Source organism: Parasteatoda tepidariorum, chromosome 6, assembly GCF_982258835.1.
Source record: "Parasteatoda tepidariorum strain Cologne lab strain chromosome 6, Ptep-v5.0, whole genome shotgun sequence".
Classification (NCBI taxonomy): domain Eukaryota; kingdom Metazoa; phylum Arthropoda; class Arachnida; order Araneae; family Theridiidae; genus Parasteatoda; species Parasteatoda tepidariorum.
The window spans coordinates 13,437,062-13,448,962 of record NC_141760.1 but is presented as its reverse complement, the minus strand read 5'-3'; the positions used below and the strand labels follow the sequence as shown (position 1 = coordinate 13,448,962).

Here is an 11,901-nt window from a genome sequence, read left to right as displayed (position 1 = left end):
AATATTCAAAATGATTTTGAACAAAAATTTGGTTTAGTTAAATATGAAGAGTTAAGAAGTTTTAATAGTTTTTTTTATTTTTATTTCAAAGCACTTTTTTTACGAATTTGTTCTTTTAACCTTTAAACTCTATGCTTTTCTTGACAGGGAAAATTTATTTTAAATAATGCATGGAAATTATCTAATATTTGTGATTTGAATGATCAATGCCTTCTTACATCCTTCCAGAAATGAAGCACAGTGAGAAAAACAAAACGCGGATCACCCTGAATAACTTTTGATCTAATGATCGGATTTTCACGTTCTAGGATTCAATCTGGATGGTTTGAGGGGGTGACCACAAATATGCTAATTAATTAATGCAATCGATATTTTAAACTACGAAACTTATTATACTGTCACAAATGCGCACTTCATAGTTTCTGTGAAATCGAATTTAAAAAAAGTCAGATATGTAAGATTTGATTTGTCAGGGACAATTCGACCGTGTTCGCACCGATTTTTCTGAGCATCAAACGTAGGTAGGTAGTTCATTTACGTCGCACTAGAGCTGCACAATGGGCTATTGGAGTCGGTCTGGGAAACATCCCTGAGGATGATCCAAAGACAAGCCATCACAATTTTGATCCTCTGCAGAGGGGATGGCATCCCCGCTTCGGTAGCCCAACGACCTGCACGCGAAGTCGAGCACTTTACGGTAGAGCAGTTTAACGAGGACCCGTACCGCACACCCTCGGTCCCTACCGCAGACTGATCCAAGTGGTCACCCACCCTGCACACTGACAGCAGCCAGTGATGCTTGACTTCGGTGATCTGCTGGGAACCGTGTCTTAACGATCAGTCGACTGCGGGACGAGCATCAAACGTAGATCTTATTAAAGTTCGGCCACAGAAGCATTCTCATTGCGTACGTTGACGGGCGCGCGAAGGATTTGCACCAAATGAAGCATGAAAAATTTCTTGCGTTTGAACTTAGTTTGTTTACTTAACTAACGTTAAAAGTAGTTGCCAGGAATCGCTATAAACTACTATTTTTTTTGCATCGCATCTTCACTACTTCTTTTTAAAAGTTGCGCACTTCTCCACAAACTAAGGGGGAAAAATGAGCGACTACGGTAGTTTCGTTACGTGTAGCGCTCTAATTTGGACCGCTGCTTAAGATGCATCGCGGGGGGCACACTGGTTCTTCGGAAGCAAAACCCTCTTCAATAACCTTAAATTAGATGAAATTGATCCCTATCTTAATAAATATGACGCTTCTTTTTTCAAGGATGCTAAAAACCTGCTACTTAAACAAAGTATTAGATTTCAAATGAATAGATAGAAATGCTAAGTTTAGTCCTGCAACCACTTTGCTTGTTAGCGACAGTGTGCTGTCTAAACATTTTAACCTCAATTTAGTTAAGGTTCCGTAGTCTAGAAAAAAAATGGGAATGATTATTCTAAAGGAATTATTCTGACTCCATTATTCTGATTGCTTTTCCTAAAGGAATGCGATTATTTTATTTTCAATGAGGCTTGTATGAAAAAAGGCAATATCAAAATGCATTATAATAATTAGACACAATTTTAATTATTTTACATTGAATGAACATTTTCGAAGAACAATAAGTAGTCTGAAGATAACATTCGTGATGGCAACATGATAGCCACACAATACCGAAAAATGAAAAGCTCTTTAACCTTTAGCTTGCGGCGCTTAGTAGGATGAAGCCATTCTGGTCCAATTATTGCACCAGCCGTAATCAAAAGTTTAAAAATTGAGAATGGGCTAACGAATATCTTGTGTGTTCATTTAATACACTTCGTCCATGTAACGATATTTCCAATATCAGATTTTCTGACGTTACAACAATGGATAGATAAGGAGGAACTGACACTACAATTTACGTAAAACTTTTCGTCTCGAGATAGATCTCATTCAATTCAACGTATAAAAACTATATCGGGAAATATACCTCATTTGCCAATCTAGAAGAAATTCTATTCTCCTCCTCAAATTCCCTCAATTTAAAGGGGAAAAACCGTGGTGACTCAGGGGATAGAGCGCTAGCCTCCCAATGAGTTGATTAGGCATCGAATCTCAGTGATGGCTGGACGATACGAATTCCGCACCCGGATTGCACCGAGACCACAGTGCTGACGAAAAATATCCTCAGTGGTAGATGGATCATGGATTAGAATCTCCTTGCCGTCAGGCTAAGCGTTGGAGGTTTTTACAGTTTTCCTCTCCATGAAACGCAATGCACTTTTAAACGTTGCCATGCTAGTTAGTTTCTTCAAAAAGTCCTCCGCGAAAACAAATTTCTCCCAATACTTGATTCAAGAGTTTCATCATTTTCTGGATTGGGTTCGAAATTGCAATGCTACAGAGTTGCACACTGGTAGTTGTAGACTCAATATTGGGTTGGGCTGTTGAACGACGGTGATAACATAAAAGGAGGTGATGCGTACAGAGGAGAATAGGTGAGTTTTCAGGCATTATTTATAATAGCAAAGCTTTTCACCAAAAATATCTAGGGTATAATGTTTCCTTAGAAACACCCTTTTTTACTATAATTATTGGACTAAATTAAGAGGTAACAATTATTAATTATAATATTTGAGGTTAACAACCTTTTGATCCATTAACATTGATTTTTTAGTAAGCGAGCAAAAATTATTAAGGGTAAATTTTTTTCACAATTTGTTTCATTAATGAAAGTCTAATGGCAATTTACAGCTATCCAATATTTTAACCTTCATCAAAAACTGTTTAGCAAATCGCAGTATTAATTCAACCGCCTCAAACATAACTGCGAGTGATAAACCGAGGAACAATCCTATATCGTTTCCAAAATTGCTTAACACCTCCGTACTTTGATACATCGGTTCTTGTTGAAACACTTGACTTCCTGAAAATTCCTGATGAACTCGAAGCATCAAAAACCCTTTCTTGAAACGAGACAGCTTTCTCAAATCAAAACTTAAATCTAACTTATCGAGTAAATGCTTTTTAAAATGTTCCACCGATGGCCAATCAGCTTTAGAAATTTGCTCGGTAAAAGAAGTTGTCTTGCACGGAAAAGGACAGTCGCAAGTACTGGTTTTCTCTTCAAGCATGGAGTCAATCGCATCATCCAAACAGCAGGAATTCGTTGCGTTGGTAATATCGCAGAAGTGTTGCCCATGCCGCTTTTCGAAAATGGTTGGATCTACACAACCGCATTTGTCGAAGCTTTGCTGCTGAATGCACAGTCGAATGCATTCGTCGACATGGGTGGTACCTGATCCGTAATTTTTGCATTCATCTTGATACGGGGGTGGCAATCTGTTGAACTGGTTTTTAACGAGAGTAATGTCTGTCTCTGTACCTGGAAAAACATAAAATCCATGTTCTTCCACGTTAGGATTTTCAGTTGGATCGTGGACTACGATTTTGAACCCCTTACTTGGAGTTACGTAGGGCATGTAATTCTCAATGCTTAAATCGAGAATTAATTCTAATCCTCTTGTCTCGAACAAATATGCACTCGTTTGAGATTTGTTCCTTTTAAAAGTAAAACAATTTCCATGCCGGAAGCTTCGAGTTAAGGTAAAATTTTTCCAAGAACATACTTCCCCGTTGAATGAACACCATCTCACCGTGTCTTGTGCCTGATTGCTGTAATTTTGACGGTTTCTCTCCCCCGCCTTTAGATAGATGTCCAAGAACTTTTTCAGTCCGATCATTCCTTTTCTTTCAGAGTTCGCTTTTAAATCTTCTTCTGACTGTTGAAAAGGTGACAGAATGAAGAATGTTTCCTTTTCCTCTTCACTGAGAATAGTTTTGTTGAATAAATTGCACGAAAACAACAGTCGTCTTTCAGATAGGGTAAGGTGTTGCGGTTCATTCAAGAAACCTTTACCCCAACGCCGGCACTTTTCAATCGGTGTATTCTTTTTGAAGCATTTGTAATACTGTCCCCGTATTCTGTTAAGATTGCATACAGTAACGGCTGGAAAGCTTCCTCCGTATTCCATCTGCAAGTTAACCATCACAGGATAACTCAAATACTGCATCGTGAACTGAATGCCGCGGTAAAAAGCTACAGTACTTCCAATTACAAAAATGAGTGCCCACAAAAATTTTCTGCAAATATTTTTTTCGTGAATCTGATCAAAACGAATGTCAGAATCTGGATTCTTTAATTTTGAAATTTTGCAGCTTTTCTTCTTTGAACCTAGCGATTGCTGACCATCGCTTTGTATGTCAGTACTTATAAATCCTGGAGTATTTCGAGTGTGTACAGCATTTGTTTCGGATATTTGGTCAGGACTTACGTTATTCATTTTTCTTCTATTTCTTTTAACACTTTCAGTTTTTTCTTGAATATCTCTAGTTAAATTTTCTTTATTAACTTTTTTCTTTCTTTCAGATATATTTTTTTATTGTCTTTTTTTTAAGACCTTCAGTTATCTTTTTAAACTAGCTTTATTTATGACTTTGATATAAGACGATGAATAACAACTCTTTTTGTTTGTTTCTCCCACTCTTTGTTTTAAACTTTCTTTCTAATTTAGATTAATTTCCTTCATTTTTTCCACCTTTTACCTCATGTATCTCTAATATTTATCAATAAAGATATTTGGGTCAATTTTGGTTGTTTAATTTATTCATTTCTATAAAATTTTTTTCGCATCTTTATTACCTTTAATAACACTATCATAATACTCTGACCTTTTATTCTTTTATCTTGAGCATCTTTATTCTCTTTAAATTTCTTCAAATGTCTTCTCATCTGAAAAAAAAGCAAAATTTAAACCTCTTTTTTTTAATATAACTAATTTTAAGTAACTAACAATTGTTTCGTAAAATCATTTAAATCATATTGTTCGATTCCAGAGTGTAGTGAATATTAGAAATTATAATTTTCCATATTTCTTTTAAGAATATGAATAAAATTATTATTATATTTTATTAAAAAATCTGTTAGAGCCTACTGCCTACTTTGATTTAAAACGCTAGAATTTTATTGCGTAATTATAATTGCAGTTTTGCTACTAATTTTATTATAATCTGGTTTTATTGTATCTCATTTAATATTATATCTGATTTTAATATCGATTATATAATTATCATTATCAATAAACAACCCTGTGCAAATTTACTACATCGCAATTTTTTTTTTATGATTTGTCATTTAGTTGGTTTTTTTTTAAAAAACTTTATCACACTAGCCTACTATTTAAAAATACGACATGGATTTCCATAGTAGAGGTGTCACTAAAAGCAAGGTTGCCATCCCCTACTAAGTGGAGAAAATTCAAAATTTTATTAAAAAGAGATTAGCAACTTTTTATAGCATATTTATTTCAGTTTACTATTGAAAGTGTTTCTGCTTTAGATATGAATAATTTGAAATGTATGCAGAGATGCCAAATGCTCCGCTTTTTTCAGAAGTTTTAATAAATTGATAGCTAATTAAATAGTAAAATTTGTAATTAAAAAAAAGGATAAATAAGCCTACTTTTTAAAAGAGTAATCACGTTCATGAGTATAGTATAAAAAAGATTTTCATATTTCATATGATACATAGAATTTTTGATAAGTAGTGGTGCAAAAATGATTTAAAATGAAAAATACTGAGCCAAAAATAACTTGAATTTCGATACCACTAGAAAATACTTTTTTATAAAGCGGAGCAAGTTGGCATTTCTGTCATAGAAAGTCGTAGTTACGATTGAATAATTAATGACACTATAAATAAACAAAATCAAATTAAGTTTCCACTACTTTTGACATTTTCAGTTGCCAGAGGCATTCTTGATATTATGCACACAAAACTGAACTTGCTTCTAGATCCGTCTTTGGTAACCTCTAGAATAAAGATGTCCAAGCCAGAAGCTAAATTATATCACTTCAGTAGAATGCCATTGCCGTGATTTTGTGGTTATGAATGGCAACAAGTTGTTTGAGATTATTATTGTTGGATGATTCTTATTTTCCTTCAAGTCGAAACGAGTTCCTATTGGTTTTTACTAGTAACTGATTGATTGTTAATGATTTTTTAGTTGATTGGTAAATGAAATGAAGTCAGCTTCGTTATCTCTCAATTGAATTTTTTTATTATTATCTATTAAATCTTGTCTCCAGTGAATATAATTGAATAAAAGTAATTTAATATGAACTTCCAATGTTCATCGAAGTTCAGTGATCAAAAAAATAAGCGGGCCACCCTGAATAACTATTGATTTAATGATAGGATCTTCACTTTCAAGTCATCCATGTTAATGGTTCGAGAGGATGACTTCAAATATGCTAATGAAATTTTAAAACTAAGATTTTTTTTTCAAAATTTGATTTCTTTCAAAATATTCGTTCAATTTCGCTCAAGTTCAGAATTTTTGCCTTTTAAAACTGCATTCTTTAAAATGATGTAAAAAATTGCATGCCTTGCAATTCAAACTTTTTGGACCTTGAATAAAATGCTAAAAAATAATAAATATTTAGTAAAAGTCATATTTTGCATGGAATTATCTTTGTATAAATGAAGTTTATAATTTTGAGCAAAAAATTTTCAATTCACAATAAAAGTTCTCGAAATATGATGAAATACGCGAAATGTAAAATTAACATTAAGCAGTTCAAAATCGCTCCCCTGACCAAACTTTGCGGACCATGTTTCCCAGATTGCGTCTACCCCCGATATTTTGGTGCCGAATCCGACGGAAAAAAGGTATGTTAATTCGAAGAAAGTACGTTTTCGTGTCTGATTTCGTAACTTAAAATATAATCTTTTTTTGATTAATTAGCACATTTGAGAACACTTTCTTAACCCCTTGGGAACGGGTGATTCTGAAAAAAAAAAGTCAAATCAAAATCAGGATGTAATTAAATAAAATCAAAATCAGGATGTAAATCAAAAATCAAAATCAGGATGTAATCAAAAACCAGGAAAAATCAAAATCAGGATGTAATTAAATAAAAAATGGTAACTTAAATGTAGTAGTTGCTAATTTGACAGACTTACTTTGCTTTTACTTTAATTATTGTTAGTTTAATCATATATATAATCAATGTTAGTTCAAAGTATAACTAAATAGTTTTATTTTGAACAAAATAATGGTAAATTAAATAAATTAAACAATTATAACTCCGCCCACAAATAAACTGCTAAAGAATTACTTTGATTACCAGTTTTATCTTTTTACCCTGATTGATATGGTTTTATGCAGCCACGTATTTGTGACAGTCGGCGTGAAAGGGTTAAACCTTTAAGATTGAATCCTAGAAGGTGAAGGTCCAATCATTAGATCAAAAGTTAAACAGGATTATCTGTTTTCCATGTCACGTGTCACATTTGTTTTAAATTGTTTAAAAAAAATAATACATTAAGTTCCATTATGCATTCAATTTGAAAAAGATATCTTTAATATGTTTACACAAATATGATAATATTTAAGATCCTAAAATTTATATGCTATTATCATTAAAATATTGTGATGAACGCATAGGTCTTCTATTCACGCTTCTCGATTTCTACTGGATTTTCGTAGTTTTCAATAATATTTCCCCTTATAGTATAGTGTTAATTATTTAAAAAAAATTAAACTTAGAAGAAAAGATTTTACCATTACTACATATAAGTAACTTGGATAATAAATTGGAAAGTGTGAAAAGAAGGTATGCTTGTGGGCCCTTTTGAAATACCAGAAATGTTATTTTTTCACACCTGTTAGTACAATTTTTTGGGGTTTACCTAAGACTTTAAATTTTTAAAAAATCTTGCTTGATTCTTGCTTTTGTTAATTTAATGAAAAGAAAATTTTAACTACCACTACATTTAAATAGTTTAAACATACACGAAGAAGGATAAACAAGCTATTGTTTTGTCCCGACATCAAGAGCATATACATATCCTCAATTTCATCCTATCAGCTTAGTTAAAGTTCATACTTTTACAATATAGTCTTATCACCCTACTGCATATAATTACACAGTCAGAACCTCAATGATCCACATTCCTTTACTTCATTTGCATTCCACAACCTCATCGAATCACCACAAAGATCAAGCTTAAAATGAATGCAAGCGGACTCAGGTGCCCAGATATTTTATACAGTTTAAGTTTTGTATTTTAAGTACTAGCAAAAGATGAATTAAGTATAATTGTTATTTTGCTTCCATTGGGAAAAAGGTTTTTCAAAGCGCGTAAGAGGCATGCTTGTTTTAAAAATTTCACGAAAACTTTAGATGGAGGGAGGGTGTGCAGGATGTCATCCGGATGGTTCGTGCCAATTTTCGTTGCTCTCAAAAATCCTCCAAAAACATTTAAGTGGTTTCAAACTACTCATTAAAGCAATTTTGAAATTTTCCTAATTTCGCAACCACTTTAATTTAGATAATATTCTTGTATCAGATTTCCATATATGCTACAGGTTTCCGAACATCTTTGGTGATTGTGAAATTTTAATGACCCATTTTTAAAGACAAGAATAAATATATTATATGGTATACAATTTACTTCCACTTGAATATTTTTAGTGGATCTTTGGGAGCTCAACCCGTCAAAAATCGGCATCCACTTTCCGGACGACCATGGTAATTAGGAAACAAATCTGTCTCAATTATTTACTATTAATAAAAAATGTCTAATAAATATGATAATAATAAAAGTCTTATTAATAGGATGCTTGGCCTAATTGGTTAAATAGTCGTAGCTATCAATAACTACGTACTTGCCGTTACATTCATTTTTATATTTAAAAAGGTAATGAATTTTTAAAAAATTTCTTTTTAATTTTTGGCTTAATAATTCTAGTTTAAAATTTTTCGACTACTTGTAAATGTCAATAGATTTCTCTTATATATATATATATATATATATATATATATATATATATATATATATATATATATATATATATATATATATATATATATATAATTTTTTTTTAATGGTGGGTACTTGGGTGTTGTCACATTGGCCACAGAAATGCCAAAACTGCTACTCTCTTCACGTTCCCCAGTAGACACTTGTGGCGAAGCCACGGCAGTGGAGCAGCGCCGCCCACGTCACACAACCACAAACCCGTTTATAGGGCGGATCACATTCACACACAAAGGAGAAAGGATATAGAACACAGAGAGAAAGAAACATCCATGCCCTGAGCAGGATTCGAACCCGTGACCAGCGGCTCCGCAGTCAGACACGCTAACCACTCGGCCACCAGGTCGGCGATTAATCTTATATTATATAGTGAAAATGGATGTGAGCCATTGCGAGAATTTATCAACAATTGCTTTTCAATTAGTGTTTCACACCCATTTGGCAAATACTTCCTCGGAAAATGTAAATGTTGGCTCAGATCAGATATTTTGAATAAGTAAGATATGTATATTCAGTAATGTAAATAAAGTATAGTTGGTTATCTTTTTAAACAAAATTGAATCGTTAGTTAAAAGGAGAAAATATTAATTTAGGTCAAATGTTGAAGTATTACTGTTACGAATGAAATCAATGACTGTGTCCGAAATATTTGTTACATCCGATTCGATATTAATTTGTTCGCTGATATTATTATTTTTATTCGATATTTTAATGTCTGCTAAGGACAGATTACGAGTTCAGTGCACCGGTTAAATGTCTACCGGGCAGTGACATTCACCGATGGAAATCAACAACCACCAATTTCGGTCATTCACAGTAACATATATATTATTGTGAAATATTATTGCTATATATACAAAAGTGTTGTTAAAATGTAATTATTTTGTGAAGAAAATTTAAAGTGGTAGTTAAGAGGAGAAAATAATTTTTTTTTCAAATGTTGAAGTATTACCACTTTATAAATAAGAGTACTTTTCACATTATTGCATTTTTTAAGAAAGAATTAATGAGTTGATACTATTGAAAAACTGAAAGAAAAAAAATTTATATTCAAAATTGATATACATATTGTTAGTAATTAATGTTATGTAAATTAGGTAATAATTGTACTTACCTTTTAATTTGAAATGATAAAACTGGTTACATAATTTTTTTTTTATTTGTTAATATTAATCTGCAGAAATTCGAAATTAGAATAAACAAAAACTGTTAGTGGTTGTATTTACTGAATATTGCCACTCAATATTTTGTTTAAAAAAAGTAATAAATGAAGCTACATTAAAAAATTGATGCTTGTATTTTCTTATAAACCATTTTAAAGCTTAAAATAATTATATACGTATATTTGGAGGAAATTACATTTTTGTTTTCATTACCTATTACGTAAACGTGATTTTAAAGGAAAGAGATCCTAATTTCCATTTAAATTTTCATTAAAAATGAACATGATGGACATATTAATGTTTTGCCTATGTAGTTAGACATTCAATTTATATTTTATTTTTAATAATGATATGAGAACTGGGACAACTGAATTAACTGAAGAATTCCAACTTGAATCAAATAATTTAAAACTAGATTTTGCAGAAAGCTTTTTTTTTATGATCATTAAGTCTTACATAATAAATGAAAGAAAGAATTAGTCTAGTATATGAGGGTGCATGTTTTTTTCTATAATAATATCGCATTAGAATGTAAAACAACAAGATTGGAAATAATAATACGTTTGTATACAGTAATTTAAAGTATTCTTTTCAAAAAGCGGAAGCAATAAGATATTAAATTTTGACAAATAGTAAACAATTCATGAATCGACATTTTCGAAACAACAATTTCAATAACATATTTTGGTGTATATTTTTTATACAATAATCAGCAATTCATCATGTAATTCAGGAGATTTTTTTATTATTATCCAGAATTGGAATTGAAGAGATCTACACGCTTGATACTAAAATAAATTGTTTTGGCATCAAGCATGTATCGATCTGCTAAATTATTTCAAATCGCGTGATTTTTGAAAAATGCAATAAGCAAGTAACGAAATAAATTTAAGTTTAATACTAAACAAAATTGGGTTAGGCAATAAATATTTAATACCAGCATTGTTTGGTATAATTGAACAGAACTTTTATTACTTTACCTAATTTTAATTGCAAATAGAATTGTATAATGTTTAATGGTATATAAATATCATTCGTGCCAGTTAATTATTCTGCTTACTACATTTTTTCTATTTAAGTGTTTTTAAAACATCTACACGGGTCGCTGAAAAATTGAAACATAGATACGGGTATATTTAATTTTGAAATGAATTAGCTTAACGTTTTATCCAATACATATAATAACGCTTAATTTTTCAAGAGGAGTAAAAAAGTTATTCCGAATTTAATTTTTAATAGAATGAGTTCGGTGTCAAAAAAGATAGGCAAATGATGTAGATGGGCATTTAGAAAATTTTAAAAAGAAAACAATGAAAAATATAAAAATGACAATAGAATCGGACGTTGTCGGGAGTACCAGCTCAGGAAGTCATAAAAACACAAAACCTTTTCTATCGAGAGAGCATGACAAATGTCTACAAATTGCTCTTTCTCTGTACCTTGAAGGTTTTGTAAAATGCCCAGAAAGAAAGAAAAGAAATACAAAACCGAAATGCAAAAATAAAATACATAAACAAAATACATAAACTAATTACAAAGGGAAAACATTGTTCAAAAAACCTACTTAAAAATATTCCTATTTCAAACTAAAGCACATAACTTCCTAAAAATCTTTAACCAAACTGAAATTAGAAAACAAACATCGTCCACATTTAATGCGCAGAAAGAAGAGAAAAGAATGAAAGGAAAGCAAGAAAGCAGTTGCCATCTGTTAGTAGAAAAGCTTAACTCAGTTAAGTCTCTCTCCAGCCCTATTAAAAGAAAACAAAAACTAATAATTAGTTTGAAAATCTTTGAAAGTTATCCATTTGAAATAAAGATCATGAAAATCTTCAGGACCGGTAGTATGAAAGACAATATTATTATATGTTGAAAGTTTTATACGG

At 31.5% G+C, this 11,901-nt stretch overlaps 1 protein-coding gene across 1 annotated transcript; it reads right to left on the bottom strand.

Annotated features, from left to right (window-relative positions):
- Positions 1-1,499: 1,499 nt before the first annotated feature.
- Positions 1,500-11,664, bottom strand: LOC107437732 (epithelial sodium channel subunit beta-like). The gene is made up of 2 exons (XM_087165439.1): positions 11,580-11,664; positions 1,500-4,760 (listed from the first exon to the last, which is right to left on the bottom strand). Exon 2 carries the CDS (start codon positions 4,309-4,311, stop codon positions 2,695-2,697), a length of 1,617 nt encoding a protein of 538 aa, XP_087021565.1. The 5' UTR covers positions 4,312-4,760; positions 11,580-11,664; the 3' UTR covers positions 1,500-2,694.
- Between the last annotated feature and the right edge of the window lie 237 nt (positions 11,665-11,901).